The sequence below is a fragment of the Penicillium bovifimosum genome, assembly GCF_028826915.1.
Source record: "Penicillium bovifimosum strain IBT 22155 chromosome Unknown utg000005l_segment0_segment0, whole genome shotgun sequence".
In the NCBI taxonomy this organism is placed as follows: Eukaryota; Fungi; Ascomycota; class Eurotiomycetes; order Eurotiales; family Aspergillaceae; genus Penicillium; species Penicillium bovifimosum.
Genome location: NW_026622714.1, coordinates 103,343 through 124,328, shown reverse-complemented (window position 1 = coordinate 124,328; position 20,986 = coordinate 103,343). Strand labels below are relative to the sequence as shown.

General features: G+C 51.3%; 7 protein-coding genes across 7 annotated transcripts; 3 read left to right on the top strand and 4 right to left on the bottom strand.

Annotated features, from left to right (window-relative positions):
- Nucleotides 1-2,930: 2,930 nt before the first annotated feature.
- On the bottom strand, nt 2,931-5,616 carry N7515_005214 (exocyst subunit SEC10; the record flags this gene model as incomplete). The annotated part of the gene is made up of 2 exons (XM_056665958.1): nt 2,931-3,401; nt 3,460-5,616. The coding sequence occupies 2 exons, from the start codon at nt 5,614-5,616 to the stop codon at nt 2,931-2,933; spliced, it is 2,628 nt and encodes an 875-aa protein (XP_056519554.1).
- Nucleotides 5,617-6,180: 564 nt separating this feature from the next.
- Nucleotides 6,181-7,308, top strand: N7515_005213 (ditrans,polycis-polyprenyl diphosphate synthase; the record flags this gene model as incomplete). Its single annotated transcript, XM_056665957.1, has 2 exons — nt 6,181-6,694; nt 6,755-7,308. 2 exons carry the CDS (start codon nt 6,181-6,183, stop codon nt 7,306-7,308), a joined length of 1,068 nt encoding a protein of 355 aa, XP_056519553.1.
- Nucleotides 7,309-7,934: 626 nt separating this feature from the next.
- Nucleotides 7,935-8,775, bottom strand: N7515_005212 (uncharacterized protein; the record flags this gene model as incomplete). Its single annotated transcript, XM_056665956.1, has 2 exons — nt 7,935-8,517; nt 8,684-8,775. 2 exons carry the CDS (start codon nt 8,773-8,775, stop codon nt 7,935-7,937), a joined length of 675 nt encoding a protein of 224 aa, XP_056519552.1.
- Nucleotides 8,776-9,080: 305 nt separating this feature from the next.
- N7515_005211 (repressor protein) lies at nt 9,081-11,671 on the bottom strand (the record flags this gene model as incomplete). Its single annotated transcript, XM_056665955.1, has 2 exons — nt 9,081-9,362; nt 9,431-11,671. The coding sequence occupies 2 exons, from the start codon at nt 11,669-11,671 to the stop codon at nt 9,081-9,083; spliced, it is 2,523 nt and encodes an 840-aa protein (XP_056519551.1).
- A 1,073-nt stretch (nt 11,672-12,744) lies between these two features.
- On the top strand, nt 12,745-15,333 carry N7515_005210 (putative C6 transcription factor; the record flags this gene model as incomplete). The annotated part of the gene is made up of 2 exons (XM_056665954.1): nt 12,745-12,819; nt 12,880-15,333. 2 exons carry the CDS (start codon nt 12,745-12,747, stop codon nt 15,331-15,333), a joined length of 2,529 nt encoding a protein of 842 aa, XP_056519550.1.
- Nucleotides 15,334-16,605: 1,272 nt separating this feature from the next.
- N7515_005209 (Major facilitator superfamily domain general substrate transporter) lies at nt 16,606-18,656 on the bottom strand (the record flags this gene model as incomplete). Its single annotated transcript, XM_056665953.1, has 5 exons — nt 16,606-17,167; nt 17,233-17,355; nt 17,417-17,669; nt 17,735-18,378; nt 18,442-18,656. The coding sequence occupies 5 exons, from the start codon at nt 18,654-18,656 to the stop codon at nt 16,606-16,608; spliced, it is 1,797 nt and encodes a 598-aa protein (XP_056519549.1).
- A 1,820-nt stretch (nt 18,657-20,476) lies between these two features.
- Nucleotides 20,477-20,978, top strand: N7515_005208 (uncharacterized protein; the record flags this gene model as incomplete). The annotated part of the gene is made up of 2 exons (XM_056665952.1): nt 20,477-20,670; nt 20,735-20,978. The coding sequence occupies 2 exons, from the start codon at nt 20,477-20,479 to the stop codon at nt 20,976-20,978; spliced, it is 438 nt and encodes a 145-aa protein (XP_056519548.1).
- Between the last annotated feature and the right edge of the window lie 8 nt (nt 20,979-20,986).

The following is a 20,986-nucleotide window of genomic DNA, read 5'->3' as shown; positions in this document are numbered from 1 at the left end:
AGTATGGGGATGGTTAAGAATGCATGTCCAATCGGAGCCGTGTGCCGAGACGTTACTCTAGGCCTTAAGCTATATTTGTGGGCCGGTGTCATTCTATAGATTCTAGAAGACAGTCATTGGTCCGAGTGTCTCGGACGTTGCAACATTGCAAGATTCCAGAATAACTACAGTAGCAGCGTACCTGAACCAGTCCCTAGGCAACGCCTCTTAATTTGCTCGGCCAAGTTACGCAGTGGAGCACTCTCAGAGATTTCAGCCACCCGCCTTATGAACCGAAGATTCAACTCGAGATCGACATGTTTCATTCCTTGCTGGGTGGACTAATATTAGTACAGTAGCTCCATGAGTCCATGTCATCCCAATTGCTGGTCTTCGGTACGATGTGTGGTGTCTGGCAGAGTCGTCATTGTAGTGGAGAATGCCGACTCCCGAGCTGGGATTGGTGTACCGAAGGACCAACTGTTGCACTTTGGGGTCAACATTTCTGTCGAGGAGAAATGTACTGCGTACCAATCCAATCCATCAGAGAAATCCAGGAGAATATAACAGACTACAGTACGAACAAATCTGAAAGATCTTAGATACTAACTTACTCGGACTTGGAGACTTGGAGTTAACAGGGAATAGAGTTCCGGCCCGTTCAGCCACACAAAAGCCTCATCGTCTTCCAAGGACGAAGTAGAGTCATTTCTCATGTTCTTTGATCTACGATGTACATGCCTACATGGCCATCCTAGCACTTGATAGTTAACTACTGAGAGGTCACTAATGACCGTAGAAGTGTGTGTGGTTGCCTATCCACGTGGTGAAGACTTATGTCACAAATGCTGTGTAATCCGTACACCGCCCATTCCACCACATAGTGCGGTTCTCCCACAATATGTAGAAGATAACCAACTCAAATGTAAGTGATTACTATGGATGACATCGAAATATGGAGAGACTCAGAGAATATACGGAGTATCTAGGGTTACGGGATACATGTGATTATGCGAAACCTTGGGAAGTCATGTGAGGTGGGAGAATTTCCCGATTTTGAGTTTTCTTCCCTTCCTATCAATTTCACAGTATCTCGATCCAATTCATCGAACTTCATATTAGCAAGTCGTTCCGTCATCACACCGAGTCTTTCCGAAGGAACTTGACCTGAATTAATTTCTGATTGGGCAAAGAGAGATATCCCCCCTGGAGAGGTGAGGCCAAGTTCTCTCCATTACTTCTCGGAGATACTCGGGGATATGCTCACTACCATCGCTGGCCGTAGATCATCTGCATGTTACTGCAATAAGCCACTTCTGCTTTGACTTGAAAACTTGAAAATGGAATGGAATGCATCCTGGTGCTTTCCACTTTATTTTCTTGTTATTCAGGACAGGTCCTATAAAGCGCATTATTACTACTCGAGCAACCAAACGTATACATGGTCTACGTTCCGATCCCCATATTGGGAGCCAGAGGCACTCAGTTGTACTGTACGGAGTAGGGAGTGAGTACTACAGTCTACTGCATCTTTGTTGCATGTAGATCTATGCAGATCGATGTAGATCGATCGAGTTAGGCCTTGCATTATTGAGATGCGACGCCAATCATTACTATTTTAGCCCGTTAGTGCGGATCATGAGGTCACACCGTCACTTGGTTGAGGAGCTGAGCGCTCTCACCTTTACGCATATTGTTGTCCCACGCAGTATAAAAAGGTATCTCGATCACCCAGCCAGGAGACTTCCATCTCCTGATCCTTCACTATAAATAACAACCCGCTCTCATCAGTCACCGTTCTCGTGTCTGTATCCTGCAACACCATGAAGTTCCTCTCCCAACTCAGCCTTGTCGCATTGTGCGTTCCACTCGCACTGGCCGCCAAAGAATCTTGTGGGCAGGTCAAATGGTTCAACGAGTCTAAAGGATTTGGTTTCATCACTCCGAATGATGGGTCGAAGGACGTCTTTGTGCATTTCTCAGCAATTGATGTATGGACCGAATCCTGCTTTATTTCATCTTCATACTAACGAAGATCAACGATAGAGCAACGGCTTCAAAACGTTGTCAGAGGGTGAATATGTCTGCTATCAAATTGTAGATGGACTGAAAGGTCCAGCAGCAGTCCATGTCCATCATCAGGTTTAGACCAGGCGAGACTCGGGGTACCGCCAAGTTTCAAGCAGTCTGTGTATAGTCGAGCTTTCATCCAGCTATTCAACATCTCAGATATTCAATTTGACAGTTGGTCAAGAGCAATGAGTTACCCTGCTAGTAATGGAGTATCACATGCTAGATTCGAAAGATTTGGTACACAAGTATAACACTTTCCATCGGAGAACTGCTGGGAACTACCCGAGGATTCGCGTTGGCATGGGAAAGGACATCACCCCTGAGTCGATAAATCAGAGGATTTCGGTTCCCATCAGTTCCGCGATCGAAAGTGTTATATGTGCCTGTCCCTGACACTCGTCTGAAAGGTTTAGCTGTTTGAAAGCCGTCGCCGTTGCTGACTGGTACTGGTCAGTCCTACTTGAAAGCGGTACCAGATCCATGGTCGAGGTCGGATAAATCCCATGGTTACATCTGTTCAATCATGTGGAACCTGGCGGATAGATACTTCGTACACTTGCGGAAGAGATGTTGACTGAATCTCTCGCGTCATGGAAGAGATGCTTGAAGTCTTCTCTGACCGCTATAATGAAACATGTGCACTGTGTTTCGCCGGTACCTAACTAACTAGTAAATCTTAGAACATAGTTACCTAATCTGGATCTTCTTCATCAGGGCCCAAACAGAAGGAAACGTACTCAACAGGCTCGAGACTACAATATAGCATACATGCATTATCATTACGCCGGTCTATACCTCATACCAAATGACACCCACGAATCAAACAGAAAACCAAAAACAGGGTATAAGAATCCCAGACCCAATGACCTCATCTACCTTCACAGGGCGTTAAGAACCTGCTGCATGGCAAAAGTGTTCGAATCCTCGCGGCGCGAGACATAAGCCCGCACCTCCTGCACGCTCAACTTGCCCTCCTGGCTAGCATTGCGTCCAGCCCCACCAGTTGTCCCGCTGGCTGCACCGCCACGGATTCGTTCGCGCAGAGCCTCCACGCCAATCACGAAGAGACTGCCCACTTCCAGAAGCACGTCCAGCGCGCCACCGGGGCCCTTCGTCTCCTCGTCAATGTCCCAAGACTTGAAGAGGTCCGCATATTGCGTCATGTCTTTGGTAACCATCAACCCCCCCGGACCGCTGACGGAGAACCGTTTGAAGTGCTCGAGTAGCAGACCGCGGACTCCGAGTGCTATCTCAGTGAGCACTTGACGCACATTGGCGCCGCTGGAGGGAAGGGATGTTCGGGCGACGTTGTGAAGACGGGTGAGGAATGAGGTAATTGAAGCGCAAGTCTGTTGGGATTAGCAAAGGGGTCGTTCCTAACAGCAGGAGCTTTCGATATCGACATACCGGAGTTTGAAGCATCTCCAGCCAAGCAGTGTTCTCACTCTCTCTCGGCCGGAAGTCATTCTTCTTTTGACCAGATAGCAACCGGCTGACCCAGGCGAGCGTGGCGTCGATAGTCTTCTGCTCAATATTGTTGACTTTGTCCTCAATGCGCGACGTCGCCTGGGTTGTGCGCTTCTCCATATCCCGTCGAGTAGTGATGCTCGCCGTCGAGAGAGGCAGTAGGACCGCATGGATACACATTACCATGAGAGTGGTGATACTGATCGTAGTCCGAGTCGTGAAAAGGTAGGAGAAATCAGGCTCGGCCTTGCCGGATTCCTGCGACGTAGCCGCTTCCAGAGCAGCATCCAGACAGACATCGACGTATCCCTCCCCCATTGTGAGCAGAAGCAGATTGAGCAAGGCCGATACGTCCTTGGGAGTATCGCTGTTGACACTGAGCTCTAGCCCGCGGCCCACGGCTTCAGCCAGCCACTTTAGCATCCGCTTGGCGTCGCTGAGATTTGGTTGCCCATCTTCATCTGTGAGCCTGATTTCGGTCAATCGCGTAGTCTCCTGGATATTCCCTATCTTCGCTACGTTTAGTAGGACTTTGCGTTGGAAGGGCGAGACCTCTGGTGAGTCTAGCCGGTTGATAAATGCATCTCGGGTAGTCGAAAGTAATTCTGATCCGGCTCGGGATAGTGAAGCCATGAAAGTTGTCGCCGCCTTCTTGCGGCGGGCATGGAAGGAAGTGAACCTAAACAGAACCGCGTTGAAAAGTTCTTCTAGCGTTCGCTTCTCGCGTTCGATGTAAGACGACCCCACGAAGTAAGGGACAAAGAGGTCCTCTAGCTGCTGATCTAGCAACACGGCTGTCTGTGAGGACACAGGCTCGGGGTGCTCGGTTAACCCATGCGATTTTAAATCTTCGATCAAAGCACTGATGTAGCCGCGCGAGCTTTGTAGACAACGCAAGAATGCCAGAGACGAAACACCAGCCGCTTTCTCGAGTACCATTTCTAACCGCTGCTGGATAGATTGTTGGAAGACTCGCTGTAGGAACTTCCCTAAGACTTGGTCATAGTAAGGGAAGGCCCTTCGAATAATAGCAGACTCTTCTTGAACCACCACCTTGACCTCGTCGATTAACGATTGAAGACTAGACTCAACACCCGGAAGCTCAGCGTCCGGATCGGCCAGCCTCTCCCACGACTCTGGATCACCTCCGACTTCTTCCGTCACCAGCTGGCTATGATCGATGAAGAACTGATGCTGGTTGACGAACAACGCAATGACACTGGCACCGCCATTGAAATCCTGCAACACAGTCGCGCAGTCTCTCATGCCGTCGAAGTTGGCTTTCCGGTAGAAGTCATCAAATTGCTTCAGCAGATCCTTTTCCAGAGTCTCAGAGAACTTCTCAATGATCTCCCGTGTATTCCGCCGCGGCGCATTGTTCTCGCTGAGATCTTCAGACGAGGCGCTTTCTCCGAAACCAGCATTTGAATGAGAGCGATGTTCCTGCCAGCTCTGAGGATCCAGCCGCTGACTGATGCGCAGCAGCTGGCGCGCAATATGAGCAGAGCGCACCTTGGCTTCCCCCGTGCCAGACCGACGCAGCCCCTCCAGTAGTGAGATCTCGCCCCGATTGCACACCCCGTCCCAGCACTGGATGAGGAAATGGGCATCCAAAGCCCGGCGTCGTTGTCTGTCCAATTCTTCTAAACGCTTTCCTGTCTCCACGGCCATATTCCCTGTCCCTCCTGGATTCTCGCGGCCGGGTCCATTCAGCGACGTGTCAAGCTGTTGGAAGTTTTCAATCGTATGACGGAGCTTTTGACCGAGTGTGGCGAGGTTTTGCCCGTGTTGCGCTTCGGCGCGTCGCACCGCTGCGGAAAGCTCATTCTCGCGAAGCTCCAAGTCTCCGGAGAGCTCGCTCAGGCGGCGTTGGGCGGCTTCGAAGGTGCGGATGAGGGGTTTAGGGTCGAATGGTTGGTTTGAGGCGCCGGTGTTTGCGGCTGCGGAGCGACGGTTGGAGATGGCAGTGTCGGAGAGGGCTTCAATGAATTCCTTCACAATGAAATCCCGACTGGAGAAGTCATCGAGACTGAAGCTGGGCCCTTGGGGAAACACAGTGCGGGCAGAGTTCGTCATTATGGATGCATTGTCCATCATGATCGATAGCTGACAGACATGGATTGTCTGCAGATCTAGAGAATCGGACCTCCTTCCTAGGGACAGCTGGAGAAGATGAGGAATCCGGGGAAGCTTCAGAGTTGGTGTCGGAGCCTCGGAGGAACTGAGGTTGGTTCCACGGATTAACGTTTACTATTACCACGCACTATTGCCTTGTAGGATACGGAGTACGGAGTACACAGTAGTTGTCTACGCAGTATACGAGAATTGATCTAAACATTAGACATTCAACATCTTTTATAAGTTGAAGCTACACTATACTGCGTACTTAGTATAAGTATGGATTCTCCCATTCTTCACATGAAAAGCGGCTCCCGACTTCCGCGTCGGTCCTAGGCAGCACATATCTGGCATCAGTGGCGAAGCCGACTCGAATATTTATAGACTTGAAGAAGAGGAGTTAGAGGACAGGTTTGAATATCTACATGATCCTTTCCTCTAACATTGTGGTATAGCCTGTAGGCGACCCCCATATGAACCTAAGACATAACTGTACCAGAACATCCAAGACCTCCACTTCCCTCCTCCACCCAACTCGCAACGATGGTCTCCCAACGAGACCGCGATATCCTGCGCGAAGACCTCCGAGCCCGTGGCACAAAACTCAACGCCGCAGAACGTGAAGCTCTTCTCAAAACCTACCTCCCCGACCCCGCCGTCCTGCCGTCAAAGCCAGCCCGATCTCGAGCTTCGACTGCATCCAGCGAGCGCCGCAAGACACCGCGTAAAAAGCCTATCCGCGCGTTTCTCAAGTCACAACTGCACCATCTCACCTATGCACTGACCCATATTATCTTCGGCATTGTGGTGCGCCTGCTGCAGGCATACCACGCCGTCGTCGATCGTATTTTCGCCATCGTCTATCACCACCACCGCACCCCCGAGCTCATTCGGAAGGATGTGAGAGGACTGAAGCGGTTGCCGCAGCATTTGAGCACGATACTCACGCTGCGCAAGGAAGACGATGCTCTGGCTGCATTAATGGACGAGGTCGCTGAATTGGCGGCCTGGAGTTCGTGTGCGGGCATTCCGCAGCTCAGTGTATACGAAAAGACGGGTATGAACCGGATTTCCCTCCTCGTCTGATATCCAGTATACTGACAAGACTTCTCTCCAGGTACACTGAAATCCTGCATCCCAGCCCTGCACCAGATCATCACTACCAAGCTGGCCTCGTACTACGGCACCCCCTCCCAACAACCAAACCTGCAACTCTTCGCCCCTCACCACCCAGTTTACCACGCCGAAAACGCCTTCAGGCCCGACAATCCTACTCTGACCATCCTCCTGCTCTCCTCAACAGACGGCCGTGAAACCATCGTCGATCTCACCAAGACCTTGGCGGAAATGAGCCAGAACGGCAAGCTCTCCCCGGACGATATCACGCAGGAGCTGGTCGACGCTGAAATTAGCGAGATCACCTCTCAGCCCTTGGCTCTGGACCCGTCTTCGAGAGACACCGTGCTCAAGCCTGAGCCGGATCTCCTGCTGGTGTTTGGACCTTTCCTCAAGCTTGATGGATACCCGCCTTGGCAGATCCGTTTGACGGAAATGTACTGCACGGGTCAACGCAGTCATGGCCTTGCTGGGGATGGAGAGGCTGTTGAGTATCAGGGGTATATGCGTGGTCTTTGGCACTTTGCTGGGGCACAGATGAGATTTGGCAGGTAGAGAGGAAGCTATCGGTGCTACCGAGCTACTGGGGGTGGAGATTGGAGCTGTTGGCTGTGGTTTTGATTGAATAGTGGCTTTTGATCTGGTTATACCCTTTGTCCTATTCTTTTGGCCGGATATGTGTCGCATTGCATTGACTCTACATTGAAATCATTGCGGCTGTTCAGTTTTAACCCGTGTAGATTGAGCCTGGTGGTCTCGTCTAGACGAACCGTATATTGGTCTGGAGTATCATATACCGCTTCATATCCTCGCTGCCATCCAAGTCCTAAGTAACCTCGGGCATTGTCCCTTACATGCTATGTGCTCTTACTCACATACGCTCAACCTAGTATTTGAATTCGAGTATGTATAAGAGAACGTTACTGGTATCATATGCTTCGATGCATGCCAACGAAAAGCCGAAGAAACGCATATCGAAGAAAGGAGAAAAAAAGGATATCACTATATATCGCCATGCCGCAAACTGAAATGCACCAGAATAATGTCCACCAGTCGAATACCATCCAGTCTAGCCCGATCCATCCAGCCATTAGTATTATCAAACTCCGAAAAGCCACTCCACACTCAGGAGTAGCAGAAACAACCCGAGGGCCGTGGTAAATATTGCATCGCGTCGTCAGTCAATCTGTCATATCATCCAAAGTCCAGCCAGACGGAATCGCTGTCGCAGTCCAAGCCGAGCTCGCACCACGCGCGCAGTCAAGACAACGCACGATTTCCGTCCCGGTCTGGGTCACGTCCTCGACAGCACAGCTGGAGCAGATCTTTCGTCGGGGTATCTCGCTCGCATCATATGCATCCTCGTCCCCGCTCATTTGCAGGTGCATTTCCACGTCCCTGGGCTGTCCGAATGCTCCGCCGCAGGTGATACTGTCGCATTGGCGAAGGCAGATGAAGCACGCCCGCTCGCGGCAGAGATCGCAATCGGCGTAGGCGTTTAAGACTTGTCGAGTCGTTGGGCGACGGTGGCAGATATGACAGGGTCGGAGGGCGGAAGGGGATGTCGATTGCTGAGTTGGGTAGTGGAGTGGCACGAGGGTCTTTGGCGAGACCGGGGGTGAGTAGGGGTCTTGGTTTGCGATGCTGTATGTGTTCGGGGAGAGGTGGTTGGGGGATGGTTGGTGTTGATGCTGATGTTGGTGGGTTGCTAGTGCAAGGTATGGGCTTTGAATATGTCGACGCTTGCGAGGGAGGCAGCGGGGTCTGAATGAAATGTCTGCTCCGTCGGCGTGCCGTGATAAAGGCAGTGAGCAGCCACTGTCGTATTCTGGTCGATCCACTCGAAAGGATGATGATATAAAGGGTGTGCTGCTGTTTCATTAGTATAAATGTATCAACTAGCTGATCAAGAATCCACAGTGAGACTTACGGACGAGCTAGAGCCCTTGGCTCCTCATGGTCCCGCTTGCGTTTCTTCCATGTTGCCGTTATCGAGTCGGTCTCGGGCGAAAAGCCTGGCATCGAGGCTGAGGCTGAGAATGTTTGTTAAGCCAATGCTTTGTAAAATGATATAAGACTCGGGTTAAGTTGAGAATGGCTCGAGGGGGAGCTGTGAAGTGCCGTGAAACTGATTGACGTCTAAACAAAAGAACAAATTGAGCCTGGGGGTTGTCATGGTATCTGGGGCGGTGTGCCGATAAGAAATGTGTTATCAGCTTCAGCACACGGCCATGGCCCATGGCTGGAATGTTAGGTTCGATCTGAACTTCTATCTACTCCGTACATGTACTTCAATTGAAAGTTGTTAAGTTGTTTGTCAATGAGAACTATCTGTTACTCTTCTCTAGTTTCTGGAGACCCACACCATCCAGACGAGCTTGTATCGTTTTCTCGTCAAACCGCCGCCCATTGTCACCCACATAATTGCGTAGAACCTCATAGGTCATGAGCCGTCGAGGTGCTTTGCGACCTGTCATCAACTCGAACTGGGCGATTCCCTGTTCAGTTACATTCTCCAGGCCGTCAGACAGCACCCAAGGTCGTCCAGTCTCGCTGCGCACTCGGCGCATTTGTCGTAGAAGTGGTGTATCAAGCGGTTTATAGGCCAGCTATGTTCCATCAGTACATGTTACAAAACTACTCAACCCCTCACACACAACCATGGGAGTGAACTCACCTCGAGTATCACACCCCCCGTTAGACTCCCAAGCCATTGCTCTGGCATTTCGAAGTTTGCGGGGGGTTTATCTCGGTCCGGGTCAGCTGGCACACAAGATGCAACGAGACTGGGCTGAGCGGCATCTGCGGGCCAGTCTTCCTGGAGCGACCCCAAGACATGCACCACTTCAACCCAGTCCACTTGAGACGAAGCCCAGGAATTGAAATGACGCGCGACCTCCTCGGCACGCGTCTGCGTGCGGTTGTAGATGAAGATTCTGCGACAGCCAAGTCGGAGCATGGCGTAGATGGCGGCCCGCGCCATACCACCGGCTCCAATCACCAGGCCGGTGGTCTTGGCGCTGATGGCGTTGCGTGGGGAGAGATGTCGCCGGATACACGTCATTATCCCTACCCAGTCGGTGTTCTCACCGTACCAACCCAAGACGCGCCCGGCTTGGTTGCGCCGGCTGGCTTGTTCTTGCAGAGAATACATTTGTCCCTCCGCGTCCCCGCGTAGCGGCATGATCGTGTTGATCGCCCCAATGGCTTCTGCGTGTCGGCTTTTCGAAGCTAGTTTTTGGTAGACCTCCACACGCCATGGCTGCACGACACTCGATCCTCCGAAGTGCGGATCCCGGCCCAGCCGGTCCAACACTGCGAGAGACGGTACGTCTGGGATGCTGTAGGTGTGTCCCATGCCGCAATGCTCAAATGCAGCATTGTGCATTGCCGGAGATAAACTGTAGGCGACGTTCTCTCCAATGATGTAGAATTTAAGTGGATCAAGCACGTAGCTCTGGAAGAGAGCGCGAACGGCGTCGCGTGAGGTTATTTGCGGGCCGTGTTGGTTCTCCGCGGACGCGGTGATGGCTGGATGTGTTACCGTGGTGAGAATCGTGTTGAAGACCTGTGAAGTGCGACCCAGGGCACCAACATTATAAGCAATGAGCGGTGGATGATTCCCCGGCATTGATCGGATTTTGTTGGAGAACTCCATCACGGCTGCATTTTCCTCGCGCATTGTTGCGACTCGTAGAAGACGGACCAACTGACAGCCGAGTTTTTCCGCCTCCTGATAAATGGCGATGCAGTCTGGACTATCCCAAGTGATAGGGGAAGACGGTTCGAACGTCTGCTGGGCGATGATTTTGGTATTCCCCCGACCTTCAATGATCCCAGCCAGCCGGGCTCGGTCTTGGTTCATGTCTATGACAAGGTACTCCACCCCCAGACGTAAACCGTGCTCGAGAATATCAAAGTACACTCGGGAAGAAGATGTGGCAGTTCGATCGGGATCGACCGCGCTGAAGGATCTATCCACGGAGAGTATTACAGGCGTCCGCGCATTTCGACGCAAGACAGAGACCTGTTTGCTGACAGTGGCTGCCATGTCTGAGTTCCATCGATCGACACAGAGCTCGATAGCATCCCCGCCAGACTCCAGTTCAGCCAAGACTACATTGTCGGCGATCAGGTCCGAAGAGCGCACGAGAATGGCATGGGTGAAAGAGCGAAGCTCTGGCGGTGTCTCCAGGAGAACAAATGGGGAGTCGTAGTTTGAGTAGTTCACATCAAGTCCAGTAATGAACTGCACAAACCGCGTGAAGTCCTCCTTCACGTCTTGCAACTTGAACGAACAATCGGCAGACCGACGATCTGGGGACCCATCGTCCCCCGCGCGTGTCCGATCTTCAAGATTAAAGAATTCAAAATTCGAACATGTTCGATGCATAGGGTCCCCCTCCCGGAATAACCGCACCGCCTGGTCCTCCAAGCCAAGCAATTGCTGGATGCGATCGATGTCGCGCAGCAAATGGACCACCGGGTTGGTCTGGGCATACCGACGTAGATGATCCTGCACAGGTCGCGTCAAACTGGCCAGTCCACACTCCATGACGCAGCCCGTCCGGTGATTATCCAGCATCATTTTCAGTACTTCAATGTCTCGGCGCTGAAACTCTTGGCTGCCATTGCGCTTGAGGTATTCCTGTCGTGTGACGCCTGTAATTTCTCTGAAGTAGTGGTCTTCGGTGACAAAGCGTCGCTTCAATGCAGTGGCGGCAACGAAGCCTAGTGAGCGCTTGCCACATCCGCGAATGCCAACCAAAACAAGGGAAGCATCGGGGGCAAAGGTGCGAGGAGGGGTAGACGAAGGGCGCGTCATGGCGTGAGGGGAGGACTCTTTCGAAGCATTCTTAGAGGTTTCGGACTCGGTATCGACGAGCGCGGGCTGAGTGGGAGGCTTGATATCGAGCATTATGAGATGATGGGTCAATTGAGGGCTATGTCGAGTAAACGAGCGCCATGGCCTGATGCACTTAAGGCGCAAAGTCGCAGCTGGAGTGCGGGGGTTTGTCGAGGAACGGAAGACAATTGAGGTGACCGCTCATGTCCTTGATAATCGAGAGTATGAGAGGCTCTTAGATATTCGTGGATCATTTCCCCGGAGGAATTATCAACCCGAAGCTTCCCCAGTGCCAAGCCATTCGGCTAAACACTTTTCCCTTCTTCTTACATCTCGGGAGATCTGGAGATGTGCACTCAACAAACACATCTCTTGTTCATGTACATTACGCTCTATGAGTCTCAAGACCGGATCTGAATGTCAAGGTACCTTGTAGTGCCGGAGCCACACAGTATCTCTTGCCTCCAGGGCTGTGCTTAAGAGTGATAATCTAGCGGATTGGTTCCGATCCGAAGAGGCTAAACGTTCAGATCGGATCATCGGATGTGGACTGTTTAGATGCCAATATAGGATATTGACCTAGTCTTTGGGATTTGGTCATCAAGACGGTCTGCTAAATCTGTGAAGCCTGTATATCAGCCCTTGAATGGAGTGTACTCGCCATAGACGTAGCCCATGACTCCATGCCACCAATGCCACCAATGCCACCATTGCCCTGCGATTTGGCATTTGCAGCAGTGGCCTACAAGCCCGCTTGAGAAATCAAAGATGGTTAGTATCTCCATACACAGTAGACTGATCAACACTATCAACCAATCAATATACGTAAGCCCATATAAACATGGAGATGTCCGGAATTGTGGGCACGCGGGGATTCCCCGAACATTCCGTTCCACATCCCGAACTTCGCGTCCGAGATCTTCTCCGGCCCCTACCTGACAGTTCGGGTCCAAGTCCGATTCTATGTCCTTTTTTTTTAGTAGCCGGTATTGGCCTTGCTTTACCTCTAACCTGTTCCAACTGCGCGGTCTTTCCTCGATACGTCACCTCCTCGATCTTGGGACCACTCGGAGTTCAATTTGATCACGTCTGATTCATTGCCTGTTCTCTACATGGCTTCTCGTCTGCCTTAACTATCCCTCTTCATGGACGAGGGATCGGATAAAGCCCCTCGGCGCAAGAGGGTCTCACGAGCTTGCGATCGCTGTCGCAGTAAGAAAGTCAGTCGCGTCTGATGCTGTACTCCACCTTCATCTGATCTGACCTTTGCGCAATTCTAGGACAAATGTGACGGCGTCCGTCCCACCTGTTCCGCCTGTCTGGCAACTGGCCAGTCCTGCTCCTACGATCCCCACGCGAAGAAACGCGGCTTACCCGAAGGCTACGTCCGTGGCTTGGAAAAGTTATGGGCGCTGTCGATCTGTAATATCGACGGTTTCGAGGATACCATGCTACACATGCTCGGAGCCACCACCGAGTCTACTGGTCGTCGGGAGAAATTGATGTCGCTGTGGTCGGAAGACAGTGCCGCGGAGAGTTTACATGATTCCTGGAAGACCAGTCGGCTGTTTGGAGCATTGGAAAAAATGCTCTCCAGCTCTGATGCATCCAGTTCCTCGACAGGCAAGCGATCGCGTAACGCGCAGAACGATGGACCGGACGGCCAATGGGGGTTCCGAGTAGCACGCACGTCCACTCCGCTGGGGCCGGATGCTCCGCGCGTGGTCGGAGCGTTGGCTACATCGCCGGGTGTGAAGCGGGCTCGCTTGTTGCAAGAGTCGGATAGTCGGGCTGTGGCTACGACCAGTTCCCGTACGCTGCAGTTGCCGCCTCAGACGTCACAACTGCTCGAAATATACTTTGCGGTCACGCATTCATGGTTTCCCGTGATCGCCAAGCATAACATCCTCCGCGCGTCTTACCTCTACGCCAACGCTCCTTTCTCTATCACCACAACGTCATCTGGATCCGGTGATCACGCTGCGCTATGGGCAATCTTGAGCTACACAATCACCCAATCACGAACAAATTCGCGGGCCGGTCCCGCTGAACCAATCGCCTTGGCAAAAGAATATTATACTGTCTCGCGGAATCTCATTCCCACGGAGAAAGCGCGTTATGAACTTGGCCATATCCAGGCATTGCTGCTGCTAACCTTGGTTAACATGGGTCTCGAGGATTGGACCGCGGCCTGGCTGTTGAGTGGCCAAGCAGTGCGCATGGCCACTGCCATGGGACTTGGAGCTTTGTCTGATAGCAGGCGATCTGATGAACTTAGACAAGGCAAGGCGGTCTTCTTGGGATGCTTTGTAATTGATTCATTGCTCTCCTTCCGCCTTTCCCGAAGTCCCGCCATGCCTCCAAGCGACCTTGCTACGGTGGGTCTTCTTGAAGAGGATGGACTGGAGGAATGGAACTCCTGGGCTGATGTCCTACCACCCACAGGAGCTCCACAGGGCAGCAAGAATCCACCGCGCCGTGGTCCCCTGCTGGCCTTGAGCTGCTTCAATCGCCTTGTCGAGTTGGCGAGCGTTCTCAACAAGATTTCTCGCCATATCTCTTCTGGTTTCAACGTGGCCGCCTTTGCGCAGCAGTTGGTAATAGATCTCAAGCAATGGGATGACTGTCTGCCTCTTGGATGCCGCTTGATCGGACCTGAAAGCATCTATCCAGAGCGGCACTCGGCCTTGCTTCCCCATCAGAGTTATTTGGGCTTGACTTATGTGGCTACCTTACTATGGCTGTACTTGCAATTGATACCGGGAGAGCAGGGATTGCACCGGTCACAGCGCCCTGCCACGGAGGGAGCCAAGAAGCTTTTCTACCGGGGGCTCTCCATACTCACCCAGCACTTGGAGAACTTCTCAAATTGTGGCCTCCCGCCACTTTTTGAGTTGTGTCTCCGCACGATCGCAGAGCAGGCGTTTAATCTCCGGACTACCGCAGACTCATCCGACACGTTCCCCTTCGCCAGGTGGGCAGAAGAGTTCCGACACAAGACAACAAGGTTTGTCTCTACATGGCCGGCATATGGCTCTTTGGTTTCCGCCATGGAGAGATGGCAACAAGCCAAAGATGTTGGATCTCCCACTTTCCCAGGGACAGCTGGAAATGCATCTAGCATTCAATTCGCGCATGCACCTATGGCTGGCTCTATGCAACCCCCAGGCGGACCTCATAGTCTAGCCCCAAATGACGAAGGTGATTATACCTCATCCATCCTCGGAATCAGTATGCCAATCGATGGACAAGCTTTGACCCCGAAAGACACGGCAATGGAGAATGCCGATCTGGGGATGATGGACGTGTCACCGCACCAGCGAACGGAACCACATCCAGTCCCATCAGAGCCGAAAATTGCGTCCCGTGGCAGAACAGGCTCGGTGTATGGCTCAGCCAGCGCATACCAGCACCAGCAACATCCTCAGACCCCCGACTCATCGACCTCAAACCCAATGACGTCCGGAAGCATGACTTCTGTCGGCGACATCGACGCCATCTTCAAAGACCTCGCGTATCTGGATACCACTGAATGGGCAACGAACCGCGAGGCCGGCTTGAAGGACTTTGGATTTTTGGATGATAGCACCTTCCAGGCTTTCTGTCATGACCCGGATCGCCTGGGAGGATCGCAGCCATTGGTTCATCCGCCTTCTATTGCTGATATTTGGCCACCGCCTGGGTTCTTCCCAGAGACTTTCCAGGAAGGCTCCGAAGAGTCTATGGGAGGCTGAGAGGTCTTGACCTTGTCGTTCATATCATTGTGATCGATCTCAGTCCCCTAAAAGAGTCAATGTTCACAGCTCACCTGCCTCCTGGCTTATCTGTGAACCTTGGAAATCCGTTCATCCTCCAACCTAGGTTACAATGGACTACAAAACTCTCCAAACCTTGTATAAGTCGATACGTCGCGTCAAGCCGTCCCCGAGCGTGATCGTCCTCGGCGGCCCACACGCCGATCTCGCGAGAGGAAGCGCTATAGGAAGCGAACTTTCGATCTGTCTACTCCCAGAAGAAGACTCAATGTCATCAGAATATGTACATACCCGCGCTCGAGGATCTTTCGTAGTCCAGCGCATTTGCAGGAACGTTTCCGAAACAGGAGCAGCAGTTCAGGCTGCGAAGAAAAGAATTTCAGAAAATCACAGAGCAATCTTCAAAATCTTCACATTGGACGTTTCCTACACAGTACATGTCATATGTCTAACCCCACGTGATAACATCGATGAAATTACGCAGTTTGTGAACCAAGTCAACCTGACAACCAACCTTGAAAAGGTGATACCTTTCATAGGATTAAACAGCAGGGATCAGCGGCGGCATGTGTAGCAGTGGGATTATTGGAGCAATTCGTAGGGATATAGCCTTGCCAGTTGACAGGAAGGATACGACTGGACAGAAGAGCCTTGTGGATAATTTATTTAGAAAGGTGTACACTAGTCCTGTTGACTTTTGTGTATATTTAACACTTAAAGGTACACGCTTAACGTGTTACTTGGTCTTGTTACTGTGTATGAAACTGCAAGACTATTGATCGCGCTACCCAGGTACCGCTGAGTTGGAGATCGATGAGATTAAGCAGTTTGTGAATCAACCTTGGAAAATTTACACCTTTTGCCATAGGATTAAACACCAGATCAGATGAGGCACGTGTCGCAGTGGGATTGGGGCAATGCGCGAATCGTAGAGAAATAGCCAGGCCAGTTGGCGGGGGGTTTGCCAGTTGGCGGGAGGCTTACCAGTTGGCGGAAATCGCCTAGCACGCGTCTGCTCAAGTGGTACTAGCAATTGGACAGGAGAGGGGACGTTTTGTTGATAGGTATTTTATTTAGAAAGACTTAGACTGAGGAAGTACTTTTCTCCCTGTCTATCTTCAATACTAGTTGAATATAATTTGCTTCATTCAAGAGTCATGAATCCATCCTTTACCAACTACCGGTGTCACAACCACGTTCTATATCTCCCCTTTTTAGGCCTTCCTCACAACACATCTCCACTTTCGTCTCTCAAAATACATGTCCAGTAGTCTGCTCCTTCTCCAATCTCTTGACGTTGACATTCCGCCAGAACCAAGTGCAGAGAATACACAATGGTACAAAGCAAACACCAACAATAGCCATCTTCCGCTGCAAATCACCATACGCCCCAACAATGGCATCCCGCTCGGGCGTACCATCCTGGTATGACATCTGCGTTACCATGTTGGCAAAGATACTTTCCGCCAGAGGCTTGCTCGCCTCTGGTAGCCGGTTACGCAACTGGTCCAGCAGAATATTGTTCCACATTCCACCAGCGATGGCTATACCCACTGAGGCGCCGATCGATCCAAACAGACCCCAGATTGCCATGACTACGGCAATGTCTTGGTGCCTTACTGATGCCATCACAGCGATCTGTCCGCATACTGTGAAGAGACAGGTACCCAGTCCAACCAGGATTTGGACCATTGTGAGCAGACCGACATGGGTGTCTGGTGTGCGGAATGGGATGAGCAAGGCCGTGCCTAGGAGGAAAATTGGTACGCCGGCCATTGCGGTCCACTTGAAGTCGCCTGTATATCTGATCAATCTGCGGAGAGGAGTCTGCGGTTAGAGCTGCGGTGGAACAATTGTGGAATGGAGGGAAATGCTCACAGGCCGATGATCGGGTTGAAGATGAAGGCAGTCAGTGAGAAAGAGTTGAGCACGTAGCCGGCAGTCGTGATGTCGAGTCTGTTGACAACTTGCAGGTAAGAGCCGAAGTAACTATTCCAAGCGCTGATCCGGGCTGTTAGTGGTATGCTTTAGATAGCTGGTGGTTGAAAACTATGTCACTCACAAAACAGATATAAACATCACGCCGTACAGCAGACACGAGCCGATAATCGTTGGCTCCTTCAGATACCTCCACGGAAGGAACTGCACTGGAGAGTAGTACCGCTCCCAGATATAGAATACTGGTATACAGGCTACACCGAGGACTTCCATCGCAATGATGTATCCGGTAGCCCAGCCCTTGGGGCCGTAGGAGGCGATGCTGAAGGGGAGCAAAATCAAGGAGAAGGCGGCTGTGATCAAGATGATTCCAATAACTGGGTAAATCACATCTCGTCAGACTTATGCCAAAAGCAACTGGTGTCTGGTGTGGAAGACATACCATCGAACTCGATGCAATAGTGAGCAACGGACTGCCACCACACACGCCCCGAGCGGGCTTTCTCAAGGACGCCGGTTCTCTCAGCGCGACGCTGCATAACCAGCATCACAACAGCGGCAGGACTACTGACACCAACCAACATGATAGCAAATGCGCCGAATGCCCAGTGAAAATCAAGGTTGGTGTAGAATAGATTCGCGATCTTCGGTCCTGCAAAGACACTTGCTATACCCGGTGTGCCGTTGATGCCAAGTATCAACATCCGGTTTCTCAGGGAGGTCATATCCGCCAGCATGATATCCACGACATATATGAGACCGATGTGGCCCACCCAGTATAGAGTATGAGCTGCGGTATACATCTCCATGCTTGTACATGTGGCCTTCATGATCATACCGATGGTGACAAGAAGGAGCATGAGGAGGAACCCCTCTACACGCCCCCAGACGTCAATGATCTTGGCCAGGCTAAGTGTGGATGAACCACCGAGGATTGTAGAAACGACGCTGACGACTGTGAGCAGGCCGTGTTTGTCGAATGAGGACGTGATATAGGGGTTCAGTGAACCCTCGACACTACCCAAGAGTGCATCTACAAATGACACGAGGTATAATCTGTTTGCCGACGGGGTGTTAACTTTTGTTCTGGTTACCCCAGTTTAGGGGACGACGCCCGATTCAGGGTTCTTGATCCACGATCAAACTCACAGAATAAACATGAGCACCAGAGTCTTGGTCGACCACGTCGTTGTCATAGCTCTCACACGCTGGACACCACCCTGAAACTCGGCTGAGTCTGAATCAGACAGCTCTGTCTTGTTGCTGGATGGGTCATGCATGCAGTGATGGAATCCTCCCATCTTCTCCGCATCATCGCTCAAATCGGCCGGGGTGACCTTGTCGGAAACGGTTGATTTTTCCATGATATAGGAAGAGATGAACCATTCACGGACAACTACAGCGTCGAACAGCGACTTAAGACAGAGCGCTCAGCGAAGGAAGGCTGGGGGGAGGGAAGAGAGACACCATATTAAGTCTTATAAGAGAATTTCCCGGTTGACTGCCCGAGGTACGGAGTACACAACCTGGACATTTTCGGTTTTCAATCAGCCACTATCAGATGATCTGATAAGATCGGGCTCAACATCATCCAATCAGCAAGGATCTGTGATCTTTAGCGTCGTCAGAAGGTTTTATTTCTCCACCGTATCCATGGCAAAGCGAAAAAAAAGATTTTGACACTTCTCATCGGCCCTTCACACTCTCACTATCCGGCTTCTATGACCCTTCTCGGAGCTAGTAGACCCAGTCCCATTGTCATACCAAACTAACCGAAGTGCTGCTGAAATTTCCTGTCGGTGGATGCCAGAATCTGGCAAGCTTCCACTACTCAAATAATCCTCCAAGGTGTAAGCGAAAAGCTACACCTCGCCACATTGGATTGCGCGAATATCGGAAGTAATATAATGCCGTCTTGGTATTGGTCTTGGAGGACACTGCGAGCCTGCGTTCTCTCGGAATTGGCTAACAGACCGCACATTTTCCTTCAATGACGTGAACCGGTCTAGTTTGAACTTATGCCACACTGGACACATCGTTACGTTCTCTGGATGTTCGATATATTGGACAAATTCCTTTCCTGCTGAAATTATGACACTAAGTTCTAACTTGCCAACCCGTTGTTTTTCCGGCTCCGCTGTCGCAGCTTCGGTTAAATGAAGCCAAGGAGATGCCAAGCATGTGAGCGGAACCAGCGGTGCTGTGATTCTTGGTGTCGAGCATTCGCTTGGGTAGCTCTCAATCCGGGCGCTTCTTTTCTTAATTGGGGTGTTTCAGGCGACAGGCCACAACTTGTGCGCATGTTCCGCTGTCTAGACGCAGGGCGGCAGGACCTGCATAGGGCACGTTATAGACTGATCTTAGATGCTTTTCCCACCAGTCGGGTGGGATAGATAATGACGGAGGACTTTTAATCTTTCTCTAATAATGCTTGGTCTTGTATTCGACTTCGTCCGTTTCTTTGGCCAGAAGGTCAATTTGAGGCCGGGACCCGGGTCACCAGGGCTGTCTCTGATTTTCTACATAATCGATGTGGCTGGGATATCGACATGGGGTCCCATCGACATGATTATTCCAGCTTTCTCAATCTCCAAGTGCGATAAGTATTAAGTGGGAATCCTGGTTGAGAATCGATCAGGCGATAGATGAACGTGTGAGAGGTATCTCTCATCTATTTATGGCAATGTGATGCGGTTTCAGGGTCCGCAGTTCGCGAAATCCATACGCAGAAATGATCGACATCAGCGTATTGCTAAGACATGGGGGGCCTAAGGCGAGGCATCTGCATTATTAATACGCACTGGAAATAGGACTAACTATGAATAGGTACCATCCTGGGTACTTACCGTACTTTGCTCTTGTGAGCTGTATTCTAGTAAGAGTGTCTCGCTTGACTACGAGCTATTGGTTATGTCCTGCCATCGCAAGGCCAACCACATAACCCACCCGCCGACGCAGTCCTATCATCCGCCCATTTTGCTGGCTTCAACTATGCATGTTTCAGTCAGATCTGTAGACTCCAGCCCTGCTGAGAGTAAGCGCATTCAATCAGAGAAGTATAAGTATCAACCATCTCTTGCTGCTACATTCTGGTCATCATCTCAACGAATTCCATCTCCAGAAACCGATATACTCATCTATCTGCGATTTTCATAAATCCTCTCAAACAACCAATTCAGCCAACATGAAGTTTACTGCCGCTTCCATTCTCCTGGCTGCCAGCTCTGCCTTTGCCTCTCCGGTTGTCGAGCGAGGCAGCTCCATCCAGGTCAGCGATTTCTGGGCTAGGGCTGGCCTCGGTTCCAGTGCTAGCATGCACTTCGTCGTGACCGATGCAAACTACCCCGATGACACCCCCACCGACTGCAACTTGCTCTGGTGAGTGAAACATTTCGACCGATCTTGGAGTTTGCATGTCCAACCATTGCTAACGTGGTTGCAGGTCTTACGGATCATCGCCCAAACTAAACGCACGCTGCAACAATGGTCAATACTACATCCGCTTTCCCGATGGGCCCGTGAACTTTGACCAGTTCACATTGGAGCTTGAGAGAGTCTCGGGCCCAATTCCTGAGCACGGCAGTGCCTTGTTGAAATCTGGTACTGAGTGGGCTTGCGAGGACAACCCTCAGGAGGGTGTCGTGCGTTACTGTGCGCATTATGGTGTGCTCAACATTGCCGTGTGAAAACACTA